This window comes from Myotis brandtii, unplaced genomic scaffold, assembly GCF_000412655.1.
Source record: "Myotis brandtii unplaced genomic scaffold, ASM41265v1 scaffold403, whole genome shotgun sequence".
Classification (NCBI taxonomy): domain Eukaryota; kingdom Metazoa; phylum Chordata; class Mammalia; order Chiroptera; family Vespertilionidae; genus Myotis; species Myotis brandtii.
Window position 1 is genome coordinate 533,495 of NW_005365474.1, and position 26,100 is coordinate 559,594.

At 53.2% G+C, this 26,100-nt stretch overlaps 1 protein-coding gene across 2 annotated transcripts; it reads right to left on the reverse strand.

Annotated features, from left to right (window-relative positions):
• Nucleotides 1–252: 252 nt before the first annotated feature.
• GOLGA3 (golgin A3) lies at nucleotides 253–26,100 on the reverse strand. 2 transcript variants are annotated; one of them, XM_005873262.2, is made up of 23 exons: nucleotides 25,793–26,100; nucleotides 23,602–23,760; nucleotides 21,087–21,199; nucleotides 19,077–19,732; nucleotides 18,550–18,661; nucleotides 17,966–18,272; nucleotides 16,548–16,750; nucleotides 14,700–14,837; nucleotides 13,935–14,096; nucleotides 13,291–13,659; nucleotides 12,088–12,165; nucleotides 10,567–10,830; nucleotides 9,670–9,764; nucleotides 9,011–9,227; nucleotides 6,810–6,953; nucleotides 5,932–6,129; nucleotides 4,826–4,942; nucleotides 4,439–4,578; nucleotides 3,805–3,937; nucleotides 3,475–3,597; nucleotides 2,469–2,633; nucleotides 1,531–1,694; nucleotides 253–983 (listed from the first exon to the last, which is right to left on the reverse strand). In XM_005873262.2, exons 1-23 carry the CDS (start codon nucleotides 25,923–25,925, stop codon nucleotides 776–778), a joined length of 4,398 nt encoding a protein of 1,465 aa, XP_005873324.1. In that variant the 5' UTR covers nucleotides 25,926–26,100; the 3' UTR covers nucleotides 253–775. The 2 variants fall into 2 exon arrangements, with proteins under 2 accessions (XP_005873324.1, XP_005873323.1); XM_005873261.2 differs by having other exon boundaries at nucleotides 23,482–23,760.

Consider the following 26,100-nt stretch of genomic DNA (forward strand, 5'->3'; position numbering starts at 1 on the left):
CTCCGGGTGCCTGGTCATTACAGCACCTCAGACCTGACAGCCATCACCACTGAGCCCAGTGTGTCTCGACCATCGCAGGTCCTGGTGGACACTGCCACTTGGGCACAGAAGGTGCGGCCTGGACAAGCCATGTTGCTTGGGGGTGGTGAGGCCAAGCAGGGCAGTTGGACAGCTGGGCATCGTGCACTTAGACAAGGAAAAGACACTCAAAAATAAAGTGAAACAAAAACAAGAAAGAATGCTCTAAGAATATTTGGTTTTAGGAGGTAAATAAAATAATTATATTTCTTAAAATATAATTTTCTTACTGACATCCCTTAATCCTACATGTACATTATTTCCTGACAGCAGATTTTCAAAAGGCAATCGAAAAGCAGATAATTCAGGTCATTTTTAAATAATACGGGGACATACTTTTTAAAGATTAGGTTACGATTCTCAGTATTTACATACACATCCTATGGTGGGATGGCTGTGAAAATAAAATAAAAACCAAAGGTGCAAAATTTCACTTCCGCGGGGAGGTGAAGTGAGGAAGTGGGCCCACGACCAGGTTCCCCAGGACCGGTGGCCACAGAGCAGCGTCTATATCACTGGTGAGGGTTCGCCTCCTGCAAATGGCCCCAGACACCTTCTAACACTGTCACTGAGAGCTCACGAGGGTTTGAAGGTTTGGTCACTTCTGGGGAAGCTGGTTGTGACCTGCAGGTGGCTCCCCTGTTATTTCACTCCTTGCAAAGCAAACGCAGAACTTAAGGTCCCTGGTGAGGGACAATCACACACACTCAGCATGGGGGTGCTCGGCAGAGGCTGTTCCCAGCCGCTCTCTGGAGGTGCTGCTGGGACCGGGTGGCTCGGTGTCTCCTCCGGGGGGGGCCTGGTCGCCCAGGGAAGCAGGGTCCCCCTGAGTCCATGAGGACAGCGACTCGTGCACGGTGACGGCGTGTGCCTCCATCTGGCGCTGCAGGCTGTCCATCTCCTGCCTGGGGACACAAGAGGCAAAGGTAGGAAGGCTAGTCAGATGCCGTCGCTTCCCCAAGATGGACATGAGCCTGACCAGCTTCAACTGGATGGCCGTTCGCTCACACATGTGGTGCCTTCAGGGACCAAAAGAACCTCCCTATTTGTACCAGCTACACAGACGGGTCACAGAACTGCAGGGACCCTGGACGCTGTTCTCAGCGCCACACAGAGGCCAATAGGCCGCAAGGCTCTGCACACACGGCTTCTGCTCAGGGACAACGAGGAAGACAGAGTTGAGGGGCTCATGTAGCTTCCCTCACAGGGTCAGAACAGATGCCCCCACATGGCCATGCCTTCCAAACAGCAAGAGGGATTTAAAGGCTCAGGTCCTGGTGACTTAGGGTTTCTCAGAGCCATTTAGCTGCAGGCAACTCTCAGCTTACAATGTGACCCCACTTAACACAGACCTGCTCAGCCCTGGGTGGGCATTCAGTGTTGCAGCAGAGACTCTGCCAAGTTAAACATGTGACTCAGAGACTAAACGACATGAGACAGAGCCCGCCATACTTCAGTTGCTGGAGACAGCTGTTGAGGTTCCTCAGGGGCTCCTTGCTCACGGCGGGCGGGGGCCTCAGCAGCTCCTCCAGCAGTGAGGCCGGGACGGGGCAGTCGGGGACCTTCACCGGCGTTACGGGGCTGGAAGGGCTGGCCTCGCCTCTCCGTTCCTTTCTCTGTTCATAAAAGCGCACGGTGAGCTCGCTGCCGTCACAGGTGCTTCCTGACCTGCCTCCCAGCCCCACGTGACCCTGAGAAGGCACATCGGCTTGTCTGTGCCCACGGAGCAGGAGCCTCAGGGATTCGGGAAATGCTGGCCTAGCAGACAGCCTTCCTACTGCAGGTGAGAGCCAACCCCAGTCCCGGCACAGGACAGAGCTGAGCCCTAACCGCGAGCTCCCACGTGGGCTTTTCCGGGAGACACCACAACCTGACTCTGAGAGTCCCTAAAAAATTAAGTCAATTTTCCAACCCAGACGACTTCCGTTTGTAAGACGTCAAACTTCTGCACAGATAGACAAACGTTGGTAATAAAGCTCTGAATCTAAGCTACTTTCCTGACCAGGAAAACATGTAGACACACTGAGGAGAGACACACTGCACGCAGACAACCGGAGCAGGGCCGGTGACCGCAGCCTTGGGGTTCTGGGATCCGCAGGCCCAAGCTGTGTTTCAGCCGGACTCGCCGAGGCCCAGGGATCTTGCTAACACAGCACACCAGGGCCTCACTGGGGTTTACAAAGCCCAGTCAACAAAATGGCACCTGAACTCATGAAAAAAAGCAAACAATCGAGTAGAAAATAAAATAAAATGATGTGGCCTGTTGTCCAAGCAGAGTTCTCTGCCACTTACTTCCACACGGTAGTCGCTGAATGTGGTCCCATATAACTGTGTCAGAGAACCCGCCCGCCCCGCCGCAGGCCCGTTCCTCTGATGGCACAGCTGCTCACCGTCTTGGCCGCGCTGCGTCGCAGGTCCAGCTTGAGCTGCTGGTTCTGCTGTAGCAGAGTTTTCATGTTGTTCTTCAGTTCCGACACTTTCACCTGAAGCATGAACTTGTCCTTCTGGGTCACGGACAGGTCTTCCCGCATCACCTCCAGCTCAGACTTGATGTTCTAAGGGAAGGCAGGTCAGAGTTTTCAAAGCTACAAGATCTCAGTGCACAGCAGAGAGCTCCGTGTGCCGCCGTCTAGGGGGACAGGAAAGCACGGGCTGCTGTCGGAGGCCCCTTCCTGGCTCTAGCTCCTCCCAGCAGTTGAGACTGTGATGCTCAGTTACTCTCACATCCCCCGTTCTCTTTTTAAAAAATATTTGTATTGATTTTAGAGAGGAAGGGAGAGAGGGGGAGAGAGAGAAATGTCGATGAGAATCATTGACTGGCTGCCTCCTGCACTGGGGTTCGAGCCCGCAACCCAGGCATGTGCCCTTGCCCGGAATTGAACCTGTGACCCTTCAGTTCACAGGCTGACACTCTATCCACTGAGCCGAACCGGCCAGGGCACATCCCCCTGTTCTTACCCCAGTGACAGGGCTTCTGTCAGGAGCCAGTCACGCTGCCCTGACCACACCTACAATGAACCCCAGGGATCCCCTGTGAATCCCGGGCTCAGCTACTGAGAAAGAAGCAAAGTCGACCCTGGTTGTCAGTCAAGCCACGATACACAAGCCACGCTCCTCATCCCCCCTGAGCAGTCAGGACTGTCCCAGACGCCACGTGGAGCCGTGCGTCCTGACTGGTGGCCTCTCATGTGCTGTGACAATCATGCTACATTTCAGATCAGCCCAGTGGGGCACCAGGCTCTGGTGTCCTCGGCCTCGTCAGCTGCGTGACCAAGATGTCCTTGTGAAATGGGGTAACATGGCCCCACGGTTCCCAGTTACCACAGATGCGGCGGGCACAGTAACGGCGCAAGTCACGACCATCTAAGGGAAATCGGCCCGTCGTGCGCCCGGTACCTGCAGAGCCCGCTCGGCCCCGTCCAGCTCCCGCCTGCTCTGCTGCTCGCTCAGGTCCAGCTGCTGCCTCAGGGACTGGATTTCTCTCTCCTTCTGATCCACCTCCCACTTGAGGTTTTCCATCTATAGGAGGGAAGTCACATGAGCAAAAGAATTTCACAGTGGCCTTCCTGCACAAAAAGTGCTCTCTGTGTGTCTTGTATAATGTCACACTTAGAACAAATCACTGTCCCTTCAAGCGGACAGGGAACCAAGGGGCTCAGCGTGCCCAGCACAGAGCCCAGCCCTGCAGTCCTGTGAGTTGGGATGCAAAGCTGTCCCCAACATCACCTCTTGGTTGCCCACGGGTTGTTTGTTCAGCTGCTCATCCAACTGCTGCTGCAGGAGCTGTAGCTGGGTCCGTGCCTCTGAAAGCTCTGCCTGGAACTGGGCGACTTCCTGGGCATGTCTCCCCTCCTGAAGCCTGGGGCAGGAAACAAGGCAGACACAATGCGTGTGCCACCTGACACTGCCAGCCCCAATGGTGTCGCTCACTGCGACCCGCCCTGGGTGAGCTCACCTACTGCTCCCTCTGGGCAGGACCGTCTGGAGCATTGCATACACGATCTCACCTGAGCCTCACAAACCCCCAGGATCACCGTGGGAGGACAGTGTCACAGGGACCACTGTGCATCCCTGCACACGTGCGATAGAGCTGCCCTCCTCGGAGCCGACAGAGAGCCCCGGAAGTGGGCACATCCCTCACACTGGGGACTGTTCCCAATGCGGGACCGAAGGGGCAGAGGGGACGGCAGCGTCAGGACTGAAACATGCGGGTGAAGCGCGAGCTTCTTGAGACGGGGTCAGACGTTTCTCCTTCCCAGACCTGCTCAAGGGTGACCTGAGTGCGCTAACTGGACCTGCAGGGAGAGCCCTGGTGGGGATCCTTTGCCAGCCAGCCTCTCCTCGGCCTGTGGACACTCACTGAAGACGCTCGGCCGCCGCCTGCAGCGTCTGCACCAGGAGCTCCTTGGCCTGCAGCTCCTTTTTCACCTCGCTCAGCTCCAAGGTGGCGGCCTTGAAGTGGCGCTGGTTATGCCTTGCTTCTACTTTGGCTGCAGCCACCTGGAAGGAGGACACTGGCTTCAGCAGGGCAAAGGCAGGAGCAGCACCCCTTTGCCCTCACTTGTCCTGATGGGCACCAGGGCTCTCCAGCCCCCACATCGCTCATGCCCTTATGACCTCTGTGCTCGGGACTTGTACAGCAAGTTCCTGGAGGCAGAGGCCTGCACCCAGTTTCAGACACTGAAAACGTGCCCTGCAAAGGCTGCACATGGCAATGCGGTGGACCTGGTCAGACGCGGCCACACACCTGTTCCCTGAGGCTGTGCACTTCCAGCTTCTCTCTCTCCAGTGCAGCTTGCAAGGCCTGCACGAGCTGCCTCATCTGGCGGTCCTCCTCCTGCTTGCGCTGCATGATGGCCTGAACCTGCAGCAGAGAGGGGAGTCAGGAAGGACACCAGTGCCACGGCCTGCAGAGCCCAGGACAGAGCACGGGCACTGTGATTGGCGCCACACAGGGGGCGCAGCAGTGGGTGGCACAGGCCTCACAACATGTTACCACCAAGCGTGGGAAACAGGAAGCATGGAGATTCCATTTCTGGAGACACAACACACACCTGAGGTGGCAGAAGCATGACCACATGACCATACTCAAGCCTATGGCCAACAGGAGGCACGTGAATCAGGGCTGTAAGCCAACACCTCCCTGGTGAGGGGAGTGATGCAGGTGGTGGGCAGCAGTGCCGCACAGAAGTCTGTAAGAGCCCTGGATGCAGTTGCTCAGTGGTTAGAGTGCCAGCCCATGCATCAAAGGCTCACGGGTTTGATTCCCAGTCAAGGAAGGGCATGTACCTGGGTTGCAGGTTCAATCCCTGGTCAGGTCGGGACATGTGCAGGAGGCCACCAATCGATGTGTCTTTTTCACATCGATGTTTCTCTCTCTGTCTCTCTCTGTAAAACCCGCCCCCCCCCATTTCCTTCCCTTTCATTCTAAAAATCAATGGAAAAATATCCTTGAGTGAGGATTAATAAAATTAAAATAAAATAAAATAAAATAAAATAAGAAGAAGTCTATAAACTCTGATGGTCGAAAAATCCAAGGCCACTGATGGCCAGGGAGGACATCGCTGAAACGCCCAGCTTCCCCAGTCACCAGAGGCTGTGGAGCCTGAGGCAAGGACAAGGTCTGGAGTGAGACCCCATTGGGGTTAGTCCCTTACTTACAGGGCAACTGCCCTGGCTGGGGAAGGCCCACCTGGCCCAGTAGGAGTCGCCACCCCAAGCTCTCCCGGGACTCAGTTATGGGCAGATTCTGGGCTGTGTGCACGTTCCCTGCAGGAGCTGTGACAGCTGCACACAGACAACAAGGTAAGCCCGGAAGGCTGCCTGCCTCTCCCCCGTGGTGCGAGTCCGTACCTGAAGGTTCAGCTCCACGAGGTCGGCCTCCCTCTTGGCCAGCGCCGTCTCCAACACGCTGTTGTGCTCCCGCAAAGCCGCATTGGACTGTCCAAGGCCGGTGAGCTTCCCTCGCTCGTGCTCCAGCTCCAAAGCCAACTTCCTATTGGACTCTTCAAGGCGCTTTATCTTCCTCCTAAAGCCTCTGGATTCCTGAAGCTGAAACAAATGCCAGTGAAGTTATACAGTCACCAGAGATGGGAACAGCCAGCATGAAACGCAGCGACAGGACACGGCGCACCACACCGGGCGGGGGCAGTGCCGTCTTGGGGCCCGACGGTCATGCGGGATCTTTACAGTCCAGCCTGTCTGAGCCAGGCTCCTTGGTATTTGCAACAAGAGCATACGAGTGCCCTGGCCGGTGAGCTCAGTGTCCCCCCTCCCTCCCTTCCGCTCTGAAAAGCAATGGAAAAAATATCCTCAGTTGAGGATTAACAAACAATAAAATAAAAGAGCGTATTCGTCAGGAGCACAGCTGCCACAAGCCCTCCGATGCCCACCACACGGAGGCAGTGGTCACTCCTCCTTGCTGGGGCAGGTGTCACGTGTGTGGGGGAGTCCTTCTGGGGCAGGTGTTACAGGTGTGGGGGAGTCCTTCTGGGGCAGGTGTTATAGGTGTGGGGGAGTCCTTCTGGGGCAGGTGTTACGTGCATGGGGGGAGTCCAGCACCTGGGTGGTCACAGATCCAAAGGAGCACTGAACAGTGTGCAAGGGCAGAGCTGACAGGGCAGGCACACAGGCCGGGCTCTGATGCTCCAGGGCCCCGTCTCCCTGCTCCAGAGCTGCCCCGGGAGTGGGGTGGCCTGTCCACTTTGCCATGTGATTGCGAGCTCGCCTACCTCGTCCTCCAGCTCCAGCACCTTCTCCCGGTACTCCTCCAGCTCCTGGGTAGTCAGCGCGATGACCTCCTGCAGCTCCTTCTCCAGCATCACCTTGCTGTGGCCCACGGTCTGCAACTCCACCTCCAGGGCCTGGATTCTCTCCTAACAGCAGGACAGAAAGGTGAACCGGGTCATGGACTTCAATATGGCTGTGGCAGGGCTAACCTCTCTCTGCGTAGCCCTGCATCGCCCGACCCTGAGAGGCTGCCGGCCACACAGACAGGTGAGCGCTTCTCACAGCACTTCCCGTCCCTTAAGAGGACTTAACTAACCTGCATGCACACAGCGACTCACAAACAAAACGCCCTCAGTTAAGTGCTTTGAAAACACAGGAAAGTTTGACTTGCAGGTAAGAGTTATCAATTACTACCTGTGGCAAGTGATCTGTTGCTGATATAACCAGCAGCACACGCGCACCTACGCACATGAACACATACACACTCTTGCTGTTCTGAGCACTTCCCAGCTGTCTCTACGGAGCCTCCTCATGAAGGTCTAACTCAGTGATGGCGAACCTTTTGAGCTCAGCGTGTCAGCATTTTGAAAAACCCTAACTTAACTCTGGTGCCGTGTCACGTATAGAAACTTTTTGATATTTGCAACCACAGTAAAACAAAGACTTATATTTTTGATATTTATTTTATATATTTAAATGCCATTTAACAAAGAAAAATCAACCAAAAAAATGAGTTCACGTGTCACCTCTGACACGCGTGTCATAGGTTCGCCATCACTGATCTAACTATTTGCCTCACTCCGGCCTTTTACTGAGGACCAGGGAGGTGAGCAACTGCCCAGGTCCACCTCACACCTGCTGAGAGCAGACTGAACAGCAGGTGGCTCTCAGGCTGAGCTCCTGCAGCAGCAGAAGGCAGAGTCTACAGGCTTTACCCGCCCACCTGCCATCTAAACACAAGAATTAACAGAACAGACAGAAATATTTTACAGTAGAAGGGAAATTGTAATTGAATAAATTCCCCCCTCCCAACATTTTATAAAGTAAACAGGTGAGGAGGAGTATTTAACAACTCGGCAAAAAGATAGCATGCTATGGTAAGTTGAGGAGACGAAAATACACTTCATGAGAGAAGACACAATTGCTAAACAAAGTGAAACAGCTTGTGCTGGAGAGCAATAGGTGAAATGCACAGTAGTTTACTCATGTAGAATTTTACTCCAAGCAGCAAACGTGAAAGGAAACAATCAGACCCAAAGCTGGCAGGGCCCTAAGCCAGTCTGAAAACCTTCATGTCATGAACTCAACCCCATGCCCCAGCCAGGAGCTCCCTCCTGCTTCGCGTCCTCCATGCTGCTCGGGGACACCAGCCTCCCATTATCTTAAACATAATCTATAAGCAAAAGGCTTTGGGCCTGGCCTGTGTGGCTCAGTGGTTGAGCATCCACCCATGAACCAGGAGGTCGTGGTTCAATTCCCAGTAGGGGGTGTGCAGGAGGCAGCCGATTGATGTTTCTCTCTCATCATTGGTGTTTCTATCTCTCTCCCCCTCTCCCTTCCTCTCTCTCTCAAATCAATAAAAACATACATATCGTTTTTAAAAAAGGCTTTGGGCTCTTGACACTGACCTCCTTCCCCGATTCCTCCAGGATGAGGCCACCTGCCAGCACATGAACCTGGACGCCGGGCTGTGCTGAGCACACTGGCTCGAACCCGAGCAATCCCGTTTTCATGCTGCCACCTGCATGTGTTCTGGTTCTTTCTATCGCAGCCTCTCCTGGCCTCACTGTCCTTCAACGGGAGAGCCAAAGGTTTCACCCAACCTGAGCTGTCAGTCCACAACACACGCCGTGACCCCGGCTCACCTTCCCAGGACCCTCTGCTGCGACACCGACCTGTCCACCCCAAAGCCTCATTTATTCAAGGCCAGTCAAATGCCACCTCCCCCGAAACGCTTTTCTGGATTGTTTCACACTCACCAGAGCTGACCCGCACACCTCGCAGGTTCACAGGGACACGGCGAGCACTGTGTGCAGCTCACATCCCTGGTCACGTTTATACCACGATGAATTCTAGAGAAGTGCTGCCCACACACTCATTCTGCCCCTTTCCTAGGATTCTAGGAGGGTCTCAGGGGAAATGCTCATAGACCCACGTCCCACCCTGAGAAGCCGCGACAGGCCTGAGCAAATGCGGTACGCACGCGCAGCACAAGGTCGCTGGCGCCATCGGCCGCCTGGGCTCTCAGCTGGCTCAGCTCAGCCTCAGCTGCCTCCTTGGCGGTGAGGGCCTCCTGCAGGCGGCGGCTCAGGATGCTCACGGCGCTCTCGTAGGCCTTGTGCTTGCTCTTCATCTCCTTCTGAGCGCTGCTCAGGTCCGAGCCCAGCCGTGTCACCCTCTGCTTCTGTTCGGTGATGGCCCTGGGGCGTGCCAGACAGGATAGGCCGTCTCAAGTCTCCCTTACTGCCTCCAGCTCCACCTCCCCCACTCCTGCACCCCCAGATTCAAGAACCCTCCCAACATTTTATAAAGTAAGCCGACGAGGCTGGTGTTGCAGTCCTGCAGCCCTGCGCTCAAGCCCTGCCAGCAGAGCCACCTGCCAGCACCTGAACCTGGACGCTGGGCCCGTGCTCGAGCACAGCAGCTCAAACCTGAGACACCCCATTTCTATGCTTCCACCTGCACGTGTTCCCATTCTGTCGCCCAGCTCTTCCTAACGCTGTTCACATGCTCCTAACCCAATAGGACAGAGCAATGAGCCCGACCACGGGCTCACACGTAAGTCGCAGGCTGACACGAGCACAGTGCAGGACACAAACCTCAAATGAAAATACAAGCAGAAAGGAAAGGCCCGATGCTCACCTGGCGGCTTCCTGCCGCAGCTCTTCCACTTGGGCCTGGAGCCCCTTGTTGGCCTCTGTCAGTGCAGCCACCTGCTGTCTGTCGAACTGCAGAGCCTGCACAGGAGGGAGACGACCATGAGCACAAGCCCCGCCCCCGCTGCAGCCCGTGCGGACACAATCCAGGTCCCCAGGCCATTTCGGGGCTGCCTCGAGCACGTGGGCTTTGAAGGCCCTGACAGAGCTGTGCCCTTTACAAATGGCAGCTTCAGAGAGGTCCAGTGTCCCGAGCTGCTTGTGTCAGAGCGAGGACGGGAAGGACTCCCTCCTTGTGGGCGCCCCAGCACCCGGAGTGACCATGAACTGGTTCAGGGGCCTTGGCCTCCTCCTGGCCCCGCTCGCTGCCCTAAGCACATCCATGAGGACACGTGTTCTCGTGGCTGCAGGTGTCCCATACCCAGCCCCTGGCTCCTGCAGCTCAACCTGCACCCACCTGGCTCCAACACCGTCTGTTCTCAAATCTCTCAGCTTGCCAGCCTCCAGCCAATCTGCCCACCTGCATCCCACCTGGCCCTCTCCTGGACTTTAAAAAATCTCACATGTCAAACAGCCTTGATCTGACATGTCCCCCATTTCTCATCTCAGGAATCGCCCCTCAGACCCAGCAGGCCTCTGCACTGAGGTCTCGCTTTCCCTGCCCTCAGGCACCTTCGGCCTCACTGTCACTGCCAGCTCCACCAGGCTCCCACCTGCACGCTGGCCTCTCCTCAACCATGGGACCTGTGCACATGAACCCCAGTCCCGGCACCGCTCCACACCCCTCGCCAGCTCCCACGGCCCAGAGCTTGAAACAGCTGCTGCGGCCTGGAACTCGGGAGCACCGCACAGTGGAGCCTTCTCCATCGGCGCATCCCCAGACCTGCAGGTGGGTCTCCATCTCATCGCGCTCCCTCTGCACCGACTCCAGATGCCCTTCGAGAGCCGCCATCTGCTGCTGCACTCGGGACACCTCCTTCTGCAAGCGCGCCTGCTCCGCCTCCATGGACTTCTTGTCCCCTTGGACCTGCATCAGCTCTTGCCTCAGCTCCTTCACCTCCGAGTCCAGCCTCTTCTTCGTGGCCTTGAGCTCACTGATGAGCTGGTCTTTGGAGGCGGTGTCCCGCCGGTAGGCCTCCACCATCACCTGCCAGGACAGGAGCTGCAGCCAGTGTGGGCGGGCCACCCAGGGGACACTTGGCTTACACAAACATGCTCACCACTTACCTGGGGCTAAAGATAACACATTTCGCCAAACCAAAGACACGATCAACTGAGACACCCCATTATTTCACTCCTGAACAAGTCTGGGCAAAGTGTGGAGGTGTCATGCCAGCTGCTGGTGCCTTAACCGCCTGTCTTCCCTGGGATTCTGGCAATTCCTTCTCCGAGCTGCACTCCTGGCTGACAGGCTGTCCCTGATGATAAAGCCTACGCCCTTCAGCACGCTCCCTCAGGGGCCATCCCTCCTCAGACCCTGGGCTGGCAACGCTCCCTCATCCCTCCCACATGGATGGGCTTCACGAACACACACATACACCACGTGTGCACCACGAGCTATGTCAAGGCTGGGCCACGTGGCACTGTTTCAAGCACGTTAAACAGAAACTCAGCCTGTGTGTGGTGACACACACTCAGGGCATGATCCCCATGGTCAGATGCCAACCCCACTGTGGATGCATCTGACTCTGGAGACATTAAAATGGGAGGGTGAGGGGCATGCCTCAGAGTCAAGCAAGGGCCTTTCGAAACTGAAGGAGTCTAGCCCTGGCCGGGTGGTTCGGTTGGTCAAGTGTCGTCCCACACACCGAAAGGTTGTGGGTTTGATTCCTGGTCAGGGCACATACCTAGGTTGTGGCTTCAACCCCTGGCTGGGGTGTATAAAGGAGGCGGCTGATCAATCTATCTTTCTCTCTTTCTCTCTCTCTCTTTCTTTCTTTCTTTCTCTCTCTCTCTCTCTCTCTCTTCTTTCTTTCTCTCTCTCTCTCTCTTTTCTTTCTTTCTCTCTCTCTCTCTCTCTCTTCCCCATCCCCTCTCTCTAAAATCAATAAGTATATCCACTGATGAGGATAAAAAAAAAAATTGAAGGCATCTAGACATTACCTTGCTCTTGATCAACTTTTTCTAGTGAAGTGACTGAACCACTTACAAGATTGTTTTCACACACTTATTTCACATAAAGAACATCTCTTTTCTTTCTTTCTCTCTCTCTCTCTCTCTCTTCCCCATCCCCTCTCTCTAAAATCAATAAGTATATCCACTGATGAGGATAAAAAAAAAAATTGAAGGCATCTAGACATTACCTTGCTCTTGATCAACTTTTTCTAGTGAAGTGACTGAACCACTTACAAGATTGTTTTCACACACTTATTTCACATAAAGAACACCAACAACTCAACTTTACCTTCTGTTGAAGAAACTGTTCCTTTATTTTCTGCATCTGCTTTTTCAGAGAGCTGGCGTCTTCCTGCAGGTGCTCCACCTACGAGGGACAGGCGTGCACAGTGTTACTGAGGGCTCCAGGAGGGCCCTGTGCATACGGACACGTGTGCCCAGCTGTTACTGAGGGCTCCAGGAGGGCCCTGTGCATTCGAGGGACAGGCGTGCACGCTAGTCCCCAAGTCAGGGTGGGAAAGACAGCTTCCAGTTAGACAGGAAAGCCACCACCACTTCCTATGCACTATTTTTAAACTAATTATCTTATCTTAATCCAAGGTGTAGCTACCAGCGACTTGGTTAATAACAATACAGGTGAAACTCGGACATGATCAATAATGCCTAGAACCAACAAATGTCTCCTCCAGAGCTTTCCAAGTGTCAGCTGATGTCCCTCTTAGTAACAGTCAGTAAACTCAAACTCAAATTTATCAAAAGAATCTGCACAATTCCTGTAACTATGCCCCTGCTGGTATCATGCACTGCCTCCGCATCTGTCCTAGAAAGTAACTTAGCTTGGTCACTGTCTGCAGAGAAAACAGTCTCCCTCGATTTTACTTCCCAAAAGGAACATGTCATTAATTGTTTTCTCATCCTGTTGCCTATGGGGTAGAATCAGAAGACAAAATTATGCCCTGACACCAAGCCTACTTCCTGCACACCCTGCAGCTTCCTTGCTCTGTCTGTATTTTTAATGTTCGCCTGCTTCCAGTCATGCCAGCTGTTGGCATAAGGCTCCCAGGTGAGGGTGCTAGGTCAGGTTCACACACCCAGACACTCAGGCTGTGTGCCCACTTCGCCCACTGACACAACTGTCCTGCCACTGTGTCCTGTGGGTCCCACCACTCAGGCACACAGGACGGAAAAGACCAAAGTTCCACACAGCTTTCCCGTCTGAGCTGCCTGTCATCCGGGGGCAGAAACTGTGTTCCTGGCAGGTTACTTCCAAGTCCAAACAGACCGTTTCCTGGCTCGGAGCCCCAGTGTCTGACGCAGGCCCGCAGCTCACCACCAGCGGGAGTGGGTCCTTCCTCAGCTAAGCCCTGGGCCCAGCCCTGGACACACTTTCATTTTACAAAACAAGGGGTTCAAGAAAGAACCAAACCATCAGCACTGACACTCGCATGCGTGGGTGCCATGCGTACAAAATGAGGGCAATGGCGTTCGCTACCTGGCTGGACTTGACGGCTAGTTCCTGTCTCAACTGCTCCAAAATTTCTGACGTTTCCTCAGCACCTTCTTCCAAGCTCCTGACTCCTCTGTCGAGTTCCTCCCCGCTGCTCCTGGCCGCCTGCAGAGCCACCTCCAAGACAATCTTCTCGTTCTGCAGGAAGCGGATGGTGTCGTCCTTGGAGGTGGCCTCGCCCTGCAGCTCCTCCAGTCGGGCCTGCAGCTCATCGTAGCGCACCTGCAGGTCACCGAGGGCCTGCTCTCGGCCCTGCAGCGTCTCCTGTGTTGAGGTGAACTGCTTCAGCAGGTCTAGGTGCTCCTGCTGCAAGGCTGCAAGCTGCTGGTCTCGCTGGTGCAGGGTTAGCTTCACCTGGAAAAGGGATTAGACTCAGTATGACCTCCCGCTCCAGAATTTATACTGCTTCCCTGTTCAGGTTTTAGAATATCTGCATGGACACTGTGCAGGCAGTCTTCTGTACGTAAAGGCCTGGCATACAAGAACACTCACAGAAGCACCAGCTCTGATGATGCGACATTCAAATGAATTCGATAGACAGACCGGCACTAATGCTCATGGTGAGGACAGCCACAGGAGGCCAGGGTGTGTGGCCCAGGCCCTTGGGCGAGGCCGTGGCAGGTGCTTGCCTGCTCTAGCTGCTGCTCCAGGGCTGCTGCTGAGGCTGCCATCTTCTGCAGCTGCTCCTTCTCCTCCTCGAACTCCTCTAGCCTCCTCTGCAGGTACTCCTCCACCATCGTCTTTGCCTCTTGAATCTGCACAAAGGCAGCTTCTTGGTCCAACATGTCAGCCTGGGCCCGGAAGAGAGTGTATTTTAAAAAGCAGGATAACCTGATGGCCACAGCAGACCGAGCACGAAAACCCACCACGTGGTGAGAGGCCCAGGGCCACATCCCCGTCTGTCCACGACCTGCACACGGAGGAGCCACGGGCCACTGGGGTGGAAGGCAGCCGCCATCTCCGACTGCTGCGCATGCTGGAGGGCTGAACAGTAGCTCAGGCTGCGTGCTCCGAGACAAGAGAGCACTGACCACCGCTAGGCTCTCCAATGCTCTCAGACACCCACTGTACTAAGCTCCTTCTTCTCTGCCTACGCTCTGCCCAGCACCACCCTCCATGGGGCTGAGCACTAGGACCCAGGTTACTAAGGGTCAGAGGAGAGGAGATACCACTGACCATTCAACGAGAACGTGAGGAACTGAATCTGCACATCTCACCACAGCACGTTGTTCAATATTTTAAAGACATATAAATGTATATATAATATTAATGTTTACGTGTACATGTGTATTTATATATTTTCTTATTCTTGACCAGTGGCCGGAAAAACAAGCCCAATCCAAAAAAACACACCACCAACACAGAACCCCCCAGGCCCTAGCTGCGGCCCTCACCTCAATGCCCTGGAGCTGCAGGGCAATGCGCTCCTTCTCCTTGATGGACCTGTGCTGGGTTTCCGTCAGCTGCTGGGACAAGGACACATTCTCAAGTTTCAGGTGCTCCAGGAGGCCCGTCTGGGTCATCTGTCCAACCTGCAAAGAAAAAGTAAGATGGGAAGTTGCTGGATTTCAAGGACAAGTGCCTGAGGCCACCAGTGTGAGGGTCTCTGCCCAGCGGTGGCCCCCAAGGGGCGGCTCCCTGGAGCCCACCACACAGGCCTCCCTGCCCACCCTCCTGCCAGCCACCTTGATGCCAGGGCCAGGGGTTTCTGTGCGCCTCAGAGGGGCAGGCTGGCAGCCCAGAAGCCAGTGGTCATTCCCCCGAGAATGTGGAGTTTGTGGTGAGACCTACACAGAAGTTCCCCCTGAAGGGGCATCTGTGAGCCCCTAAAGTGAGGGGCCTTCAGCTGGACGGCAGGTGCAGCTGGCGCTGAAGGTCTGCCCTCAGGTGAACTGACCAGCTGTGACCAGGTACATTTCAGTGTCTGACTGTCCTGACATACCAGGCTGACCCAGCCATTCCCGGGAAATAACGCTGGCAATCCAGCCTAGGGTCTGACCCAGGCCATCAGTCAGGCCTCCTCTGACCACTGTCTCCTTGAGAAAAAGGAGCCCAGCTTTAAACACACTGGTGCCCAGAGGAGGGGTCGGGAAAGAGCAGTCCAGAGGACACATGGTCTGCACCTGGACCTTGGAGCACGTCACTTCCAGATCCAATAGGAACACCTCTTGGACAGGGTCTCCGTGGGAGACGCCATGTGCTGGGACCGTGTCTTGAGGCAACAACAGAATACAGACCACCCTGACTCTCCTCCCTGCTGGACAGTCCCGAGAACACGTCTATGTTCCCTGGACAAGGAGGCAATGCAGTGAACACCCTAATTAAGGAATGCCGAGCCTGGGTCCCAGGGGGATTTGAAAAAAGCAGTTACATTTCTCAAACTGCCACTCCCTGGACTGTTCCAGTTTTTATCTTCCAAACTCCATTTCTGACTTTTGTCATTTACATAAATCTGGCTTCTTTATTAACTTGTAAAATGATTTATTTCTAAATATATTGTAAGCAGAACCAATGCTTGTCTGTGTGGTCCTTTGGCTTAAACGTGTAATGTAAATTTAAGAAAACTTCTATTTTGTGCATGTGTAGACTTCAGTGTTTTTAAAAAGGAGAACTGGGTAGAATGAGAATTTCTCCTCCTCTATTTGAGAAATACAGCGAAATTAAAAAGAAAAAAGAAGCCTGAGGCTGAAGGAGGGCCCCTCGGCATCCTCATGAGTAACCCAATTAGTCCAAAGCACTGAGGTTCGCAGCCAAGTGCGTTTCCGCCACTTCCTGGCTGTTCCGAGGCCTCCAGAGCAGAACTCGGCCCAGAGGGAGCGGCCAGTGGGTGTGCACCTGTGCTGGTTCCTTCCCAAAGCAAAAGGGAGGAGCACCTGGTCCTTCTCCAGCTGCGCAGGGAAGCCATGCGCGCTCGGTGCGTGTCAGAAAGAATGTCACAGGAGGGCAGAGACCAGGTGGATGTGGATTTGAGACGGTTCACAGGACGGAAGGTGCCCCACAGGGCCATGAGTCAGTCAGAACTAGGAACACAGGATGTTCCAGAGAGGGACATTTCTAGGGCCTAAAACCCCTGGTCACAAAGATGCTTACTGTGTAGGGTGGGTGTGGGATATGTGAGTTGTTAGCAGATTTTTAAAACATGCATCTGTGACCTCTGAAAGCAGACGTCTTTTTAATTTAGTGAAAAGCAGTGGCTCCACACGGGACATGAAGGTGAGCTGCCCAGTGTTGGGGGGCCATACCTGGATGTGGGCCATCTCGCCCTGCAGTCTGACCCGGGCCTCCTGGGCCAGGGCGAGCTGCTGCTGGTACCACTGCCTGACACTTTGCAGAGACGCGATCTCCGCCTGGGACGTCTTCAGCCTGCTGGTGAGCGTCGTGCGCTCCAGCTGCACTTGCCGCAACTGGCTCTGCAAGGCCGTCATCTGCTGCCGCAGGTCGTGCACTGGAAGCAAGAAAGCACAGCGCTCAGAGCTGCCCACAGCAGGAGCCCGCAGCTCCGCGTGGATGTCCAGGTCCCTGTGGCTTCTCTGAAGAGCAGGGACCCAGCCCATCCGAGCCTGGGTGCTGAGCTACGGCTCCTAGGGGTACAGGGTTAGGTTCTGGCCATGACATTTTGTCAACTGGTCCTTGTCGTGCGTGTCTGTCACCTACATGATTCATGAGCACCACGACTCACGTGGAAGGAAGCTCACCTAACACACATTTTCTCCACTAAACACATCGCAGCCCCCTCACACTTAGGAACATCACAGTGTTTCAGGTTCTTTTAAAATAGCAAGTCACATAAAAAAGTAAAAAATGCAAAAAACATGTCATTGTGCCTCATGTGAGTGTAGGTCTGTTCGCTGCCCAATGAGCTCTAGACAGGTTTCCTTAAGTGCCTTGCAACCCAGAATTATAAGATTATTTTTGTTTTCAGAACTTTCTGGATTTTGTAAGTTTCTTGAGGGACTGCATATCATAGAATGCCCGAAACTAGGAAAGTCTACTGTTTCTCAGCTGGTGCGTTCTAGCATCAGGATAAAGCCCTGTGACAGCAGCCTGTCCCTTTTCCTTTGATGCCATCAGCCCTAACACCTAGTGTCACACGCTGAGAGACATGGCCCTTCCCAGCAGCCCCAGCAGCCGCTCCCAGCTCCCAGGTGGCTGCTCTGCCAGCAGAGGCTCATCTACGCAGCCTGCACGGGAAGGTCGGACATTCGGCCGACACCGAGACGCCCTGAACGGGTGTCTGGGAACTGGGTGTCCTGTGAAGCGCCCCCAGGTGCTCTGGGTATGGCCTACCGCCCAGGTTCCCTGGACTCCACTATTCCTCATGTCATTCCACGGTAATCGATCCCCACAGGGATCCGGGTAGAACCACCACTGAACGAAAGGTAGGTTTGTACGTATTTTAAATCAGACCTGCAATTCTGTGGAACAAGCAGGCGGCTCCAGCCCCACCACGATGGACTCTACAGGCAGAGTGAGTGGAAAGGCCAACCTCTAAGACCTAGGCACCCCCATGCGAATGCAGAAAAGTGGGCACCTTGTGTGCAAATCAGAAGGGAATACAACCCATAGCACATTCACATGACAACAGGTCGGTCCTCAGAGCAGGGTTCTGAGGTGCACCCCGCGGCCAGATCAGACCCGCAGACGCCGGGCGCACACGCACCTGTGCTGTCCTTGCTGAGCATGCTGCTCCGCATCTCCTCCACTTTGGCCAGGAGTCGCTGGTACTGCTCCTCTGCCACCTGCAGGTCGTGGTGGGAGGACGAAAGGCTGGCGTTCTTGGCCTCCAGCGTGTTCTGCAGGTCGCTCATTGCCTGCTCCAGGTCCCAGCAGGACTGCTTCAAGGTGTCCACCTCCGAACTGAGCGCGTCCTGCTTCCGCTGGCTGCTGTGGCTGTGCTCCTCCTGCGCCTGCAGCCGTGTGTTCAGGGCGGCCAGCTGCGCCTGCAGCTCCGCCTTTTCCTTAAGTGCCTGGAGAGATCGTCAAACAGCCACACTAACTGTCAGGAAATTAAGTCCCTTCCACGCTGTGCATTAAGAAGGCTGCCACGCCAGCCAGTGAGGCAAAGAAAGGTGTCGACAGGTGAGCTCTCCAGGAAAGTACCACGTTTTCCAAACTATCCAGGGGTCTGACATGACCGTTACCCCAGAGAAGGCGGAACTGCAACTTATTCATAAAGACGAGTGAAACTCCACCCAACGATCAGGAAGCACATGGCACACAACATGTTCACCAAAGCCCCCTTACCTGACTAGCCTCTTGGGTTAAGGCTTCTAGCTGTCCTTCAAGTCTCATTTTTTCTTTAAGAACCTGCAACATCTCATCTTGAGTTTCAGCCACAGAACCTTCCATGGACACGCTGGAGGAAAAGGCACAAAGGATCAGGTGGTGGGCACACGAGTGATCATTACCTTTACATTTGTCCATACTCTCCAAACCTCACACACCCTTGGCTATTCTCCCCCAAAGGTTTAAAATAAACAAGTACAAAGATTCCAGTGGAGAGCTGCCAGGAAACACTCCCACCACAGTCGGGCATGTTCAGCCCCACATGGCTGGAACTCCCGTATGGAGAGGTGAGCCAAGCACCTGAGCCCTTTTAGAGGCAGGTCTAAAGAAATGCTGGAAGACAGGATGTCCTAGTAGTGCAGACGATGGCAGAGCAGCTCTAAATCCATTTTTACAAAGACAGATTTAAAATGTTAAGGACTAAGGATGAGTTAAGTGTTTTGGCCACTGCACTGGTGAGCGGGCCCAGTGTGCACAGCGCCCACCTGCTGCAGATGCTGTCCGTCCGGCTCCGTGTCTCCCCATTGACCTCTGGGCCCCGGTCTCGGTGCTCGGCTGCAGCGGCCTGGAGGACATCCGTGATGGACGGGAACTGGCCCAGAGAACTGGAGGCAATCTCCTGGCCGTTGATCACATAGGAGGCTTCACGCGTGCCCGCGCTGTTCACCAGAAGGCCGTGCACCCCTCGGGTGGAGACGCCGCTATAGGAAGAGCTGTCACTCTCATTCCCATCAGCCTCAGACATGTTGTCTCCAGGAAGGGATGAGTTCTCCAGGTCATCGGCTTCAGGACACAGGCTGACCTCAGACACCACTGACGTCATGCTGCTTCGGTTCTGCTTCAGGGAGCCCCTAGCGGAGTCTGTGGCCAGAACACTTCCACCCGAATTCCCAGCATCTGAGTCTTCAGTTCTGTAATCAGCCAGGGACCGAATTTTGCTTGATTTGGAACTTTTTTTCTCCTTAGAATGTGCTAGGTGCCGTAAGCTGCCCACCTTCGGGCCCCGAGGCACACTGGTGCGCAAGAAGGAGTACTCCTTTGTCATCGCCACAGTGCTGGCTCTTGGTAAGGCTTCTGGGTTCAACATAAGCTCAGGATCCAGTGTGCTGAAAGGTCTCGTTTTAGTTGCAGGTTGGCTGGACTGAGAAGGAAAGAAAGGCACAATGATTATATTTGAAATTGACAACAGCATTCAAGATGTGCCACCCAGAAAGGATGCACGGACGACGTTCCCTCCCCGTGTGTGCCCCCTCCACCCCAGCCCGCTGTGCTCTGCAGCCTCACTGTCCTGTCACCAGCGACCATCCAAGCACAGCCGCCAATGACTGTGACTTCTTTACCATTAAAAACACCATCAGCAAGTCCTTCCTCCTCACCCTCCTTTACAGCACTTTCCTGGCTACATTCCCGTATTTGTGCTTTTAGATAAACTTTACATTTTCTTCAAGTTATAAAAAGCAGTCCTGTTGAGTTAGAACTACCTTACAAGTATAATTACTTCAAGGATAATGAGCTATTTCCCTCCATTTATTCGTAACTGCTTTCAAAGAAAGTTACATAGTGTTCATCTAGATTCTAAACCACTTTTCTGCCATTTTAATCTAACGCTTAGATACTTTATCTTTTCCATTATATTATCTTTTCCCACTAATATTATAATTGGTTTTATAAGGCAATTATTGTTTTAAAAAAATAATATATTTTTATTGATTTCAGAGAGGATGGGAGAGGGAGAGATAGAAACATCAATGATGAGAGAGAGTCACTGATTGGCTGCCTCCTGCACGCCCCCCACTGGAGATCAAGCCACAACCTGGGCATGTGCCCTTGACCGAAATCAAACCTGGGACCCTCCAGTCTACAGGCCAATGCTCTATCCACTAGGGCTTGATTTTTAATACTTGTACTTTTAAACCAAATTCCTGAACCCTAATTACTTTAATAATTATATATTTTTATAAATTTATAATTTTTAGCTCATTCTCTAGAGCACGGGTGGGGGACATCTGCCATGAAATCATTTGTTCTGGCCCTGCCAAGGCATTAGGGGTGAGTTAATTAAAGGGTTGACCAAACATAGCGGGCTCATGTTTCAGTTGATAATTTTGTATGGCCCATGAATGTTGTTGTAAATACCCAAAAGGGCCCTGGGCAGAAACCTGCTCTAGAGCTTCCCGAGGCATCCCCAGCACGTGGAGGCCCAGGACTGGCTGGCTGCTCAAGCACAGACAGCAATGCTGCCCACCCAGGCGCTGGCTGTCTCTTCTTTCCAAACAGCAGATTGAAGGTTGAAATGTGCTTGTTTCAAGGGAAGAAGAACCAGCGGGGCGGGAACAGGGGCGCTGCTGGAAACTCCCCAAAGGGTGGGAACCAATGAGAGAAAGACCTTTCCAGAGAAGCACAGAGAAGGAAAGGCAGGTCCCGGAACGACGTCTGACTAATCACGGCCTGCCACACACAAGTTCCCCATTAGTTTGCTCGAGAGCAGGACTCACGCGCTCCTGCTGGCGCTTCACCCTGTACTGCGTGAGCTGCTCCTCCAGCCGCCGCCGAGCCTGAAGTCGGACCTGCTCCTCCTTCTCCAGTGGCAGCGAGGCCTCTGCTGAGCCTGGGTCGGGAAACAGCCACTTAGAAACTCAGAAAGCACAGGGCACAAACCACAGAACAGCAGCTTTGCTGTCATTTTAATTAACAATATGATTTAGCTTCTAAACAATGCATGCCGTCTAGTTTCAAAGCCTACTTCCAGATTAAAAAAAACACAAACGTGAGCCCTGGACTGGGCACTGGTGGCCCACAGGACCTGTCTCATAAAAGATGCTGTGGGCATGCCCAGGGCTGGGGTCCCTACAGCATCCAGAGGGTACAATAGGACACGGGGCCCCTTAGTAACAGAAGAACTGAACTCAAAAGTCGGTGCCCATGGTGGCCCTCCTGGAGCTCTAACTCTGATCTCTGAGGTTAGAGGAACCAGTAAGAGCAGTCGTGATGGAGTGACACCCAGTCATGTGAGTGTATCACACCAAACGTGCTTTCTTTATGCAGTTACATCTGGAGATAGAATTTTATCCACAGCTTACCTAAATTCCTGCAATAACAAATCATGTTATATTTTTGGCCAATAACAAAATTTAAACTATCTAAACCCAAATGTTTTACTTTGGGTAATAAAGGGTGAAGAATGAGTGCAATGGTACAAGTCACAGGTTTCTGTCACGTAAGCAGACAGGTATGTTGGACACTGAGGGAAATACGCTGATGAGAGCAGATAAATGTCCTATCTTAACCACTTCATAGACAACACCACCTTCAGATGCAGAAGATAAGTAGCTCTTGTTTTAAATAACCCCTAAGACCTGAGCAATGGAATTCCAGTTATTCCACTGCAAATTCACCAACGCCATTATTAATTGGTGCACTTATCAGACGTCTGGTACTTTTCTCAAGGCTAAGTGGTCCGGATGGCAGAAACCCAAAGGCTGTGGCTGCAGGCAGGGAACCCAAATCTGCAAACTCCACACCAGGGACACAGCCTGAAAGTCAGGGTCATGAGCGAACACTCCCCAGGAAGGGAAGCAGGTGGCCGCAGGTCGCTGCCACATGGGCCCCTGAGCTCACATCCCTCAGAGCAGGAATCAGGCTTTTACATGTCTCTTGGCTTAAATGTTGCCAATGAGTTTCCAGAAATTTTAAAAATATACTATGGGCCCTAACCGGTTTGGCTCAGTGGATAGAGCGTCAGCCTGCGCACTGAAGGGTCCCAGGTTCGATTCCAGTCAAGGGCATGTACCTTGGTTGTGGGCACATCCCCAGTAGGGGGTGTGCAGGAGGCAGCTGATTGATGTTTCTCTCTCATCAATGTTTCTAACTCTCTATCTCTCTCCCTTCCTCTCTGTAAAAAATCAATAAAATATTTTTTAAAAAATCCTCGAATGAGGATTAACAACAATTAAAAAAAATTTAAAAAATATATACTATGGCCTTAATAAAATAATGCCTGTGAAGAAAAAGGCAAACAATCCAAAAGAAAAATGGGCTGAACATATCCACTGACATTCACAGAAAGGACTGACCAAATGGCCAACAGACCCTCCAGTCATCAGGCAAGTGCAAGGCTCACAATACAGTCACCAGGAAGCACCAGGGCGCACCCACCAGACCAGCGGAAATGGAGAGGAACGTGTCTGGGTGCCAGAGGGGTGGGCGGCAGTGAGCTCTCTCGGGTCCTCGTGGCGCGGCTACAGGACCCCTTGTGATGGGAATAAGTAAACACGCCCGCTGCTTTGGACCAAGAACCTGCTCCTGAGAGACAGCCCTAGACGACCCAGGCGGGTCACATGGCAGTGCTGAGGGAGCAAACACGCCATAATGGGAGCAACACAGTCGCGTTTAAAAAAGCAATGATCCCAACCCTGGCTGCTGACAGAGGCCTATGTAGGGTCATGTGAGAACAGTGGTACATGGCCCCACTGTGTGAAACTGTATGTCTGGGTATGAGAAACAAGTGTCAGACAACGGCCTGGAGGTTTCTTGGCCTCACAGGCTGCCAGTTTGTGACTTGTTCACCCCAAACCCCCCAGGGATCAGCTCAAAATCAACGTTGATTAAAATAATTCATCAAAGAAAGCTTTCAAAGTGTAACTGTTGAGACTAATTCCCAACAGGCTGCCTGCTCACCACCCAGGATGACAAAAGGCACACACAGGCCCTTTAAATCTGGACCTGGAGTCCCACCATGAATATCGGACCATGAAGATGTGTACTCTCTCTCTGAAATGGAGCCTCCTAATAAACGCAGTCCATTGTGACCAAACAGAATGCCCCTGGAGGTGGTGACTGACGGGCGCTGGGGAGGGTGGAGAGGGGGAGAAGGCGGGGTCGGATGCTTACACAGTTGCGTTTCTTGCAAAGGAAGACTGAGTCTGAGAGACTGCAAAGCTTCTTTTCTAACACTGCCCTCAGCACTAGTCCCCTGAGACTTCCTTAGGTTGTCATGGAAACCAGCCACACCTGGAGGCGCATCAGGACCCACTGGGCTCTTGGTGGGACCGAGAGCCGACGGCGGGCCTGGGAGCTGTGGCATCGGTCCATTCTGACAGGCGTCCCCCTCGCTGGGCCCGTCTGGGCTTTCTCCTTCATCCATAGCTCTGTCCACCTCGGCGCTGGCACCTGGAAGAGAGGGCATGCTGGGCCATCCGATGACAACCACCCAACCAGGTCATTTTGCAGATACGCAGCTAAAAGGACGAAGGAGAACCCAGCAACGTAAGCATGAGCAAGCTCAACACCCTACATCAGTTCACTCTGGGAGGAAAGCCGGCCCTGGTTGCCTGCGTGGGCAGGGATGTGGGACAGGTTGCCCCACCATCCAGAGCCCACCACCCTCATCTGTGGAATGCCCTCACCTCACACTTGGAAGAATTTAAGTATCATTTCCTTTTCATTCAAACAAGACCAATGAGAAATCTTGTGAGTTTGTGTTAACAAGACAGCAAATGAAAACAAATGCTTAAAACATAGCTGACCGTGTTTCTGCTAGGGGTCGGGAACCGCAGTGCTAATCAGAGCCCCAGCCTCACAGTCATTTCAAAGTATACGTTCATCCACCAAAATGAGAATCTAAAGCAAGCGGTGGATTCGCTGCTCAGAATGGTTTCGGCAAAGTTGAGCCCCAAATCTGTGCTTCTGCTCAAGGAACACCTGTGAAGGCAGGAGCCCAGGTTCATCCAAAGATGACAATACACCACGTGTCAAGCTCAGTTCCTCTCACAGACACTTGCTTATACATAAACTTAAACCTATTTCCTTACTCAAAGGAAAATAGGAAGGGACTTCCTACAATTAAATGACTGTAGTCTTTCCCTGCCCCTTATACTGGTGGGCCAGCCAGAGGGAGTTCAAGAACCAATGTGGCCTGTGGAGGAAGGGAGGGGCCTATGACATAGCCTTTGGCCCAAGTAAATTTAAAATGGGTTTCTGTCACTTAAAATGTGAGTCCCAACTAATACAGCTACTTACAGCCATGCCTCCCTACAAGTAAAACCAAATACAAATGGGTGCCTCAGACACAAAGCAGAGCGAGGGGACCCATCCACGGTAAGGCCCTAACACCAACAGACCGGTGTCTGCGCTCTCAGAAGACCCCGTCAGCTTCACTGTGTGTGCGGGGTGGGGGTCCTACATTTCAGATACAAGTTAAGCAGGTCAATACCACTTTCTGATGAGTTCACAGATCTGGGAGTCTCAAAAACTTTACTGTTTATATGACAAAGTAATCACTGAGCATCATATTGTACTTTTGAAAATATCTAGAAGTGAGAAGGCCCAATAAATAAGACTTTGTTTCCCAACACAGGCCTCATTATGGACAAACAGCAATGACGACGTCGCTTTCCCACCTGCTTATGCTTGTTTACGTGGGCCACTTCCTCCAGCCCCCACGACGACCCTGAGAGGCAGGTTCCACTCATCGTCCCTTCACACAAGAGGACAGTGAGGCCGAGATAAATTACGGACCCTCCGGAGGGCTTGCTGCACTTCGTGGTGGATCCAAGGGCCGGCTCCCCCTGTGCCCCCCTGCGGGATCCTCGGTCTTGGGCCCACGCTGTCACCAGCCTCACTCAGCACTTAGAAGCAGTAACCAGCAAAGCCATTTTAGGGCTCGAACATGGTTTTCAAGAACCATAATGCAATTTCTGCTACTAAAGCAGTACTCTATAATTTTCAAGCACACACTGCACTGAGCATCCTGAGAATGGGGTATAAAGACTCTGAATAATTCACCCCTGTACTTCTGATGAACAAATAACCCACCAGCTAACATGCAAATGTGGTCCCATAATCCTTAGATCACTACTGGACTGTTCTGGGTCTGTTAGTAAAATTCTGGCAGCCAACCAAACAAAAAGGTAGAACACTAGGTTGGGAATAATGATGTGTGAGAAAGACCCACAGAAACTGTAAGAGAAGTCACTGCAGCCCCTCCTTGCTGGGGCAGAAAGCGGGCAGTTTTCTGTTCGGTTTAACAAGCATGGTACTTGGTTTAAAGATGGCATCAACTAAGAAAGACACTCATCTGATACTAAAAACACGTTTTAAAGGAAAAGTTCATTATCGTCTTAAACACCAGTTTTCCTCTAAAACGCAAGCTGATCCACATCTTCTGTCTAAAGGCAGTGTCAGCAGCACACAGGTGACTTACGCTGGGCTTCATCCCACTGGTCAGGTGGCGCCGGAGGACCCAGGGGCTGCGGGAGGGGGTCAGGACAGGCTGAGGTGCCACTGCGGGATCCATCTTCCAAGAGGCCACCCTGCACGGCCGACACTCCATCCATGGTCAGGACGCCTCAGACTGGGCTGACACTCGGGAGCTGCACGGGCGCTGCTGGCAGGCGTGGTTCTGCCATCACCAACAGTCAGGATCCCCGGGGAAGGACGGCACTAGGTTTTCCATTTCAAGAGATGTAACGTCTTATAAACGACTTGAAATCAAACCAAGTAATATGATAC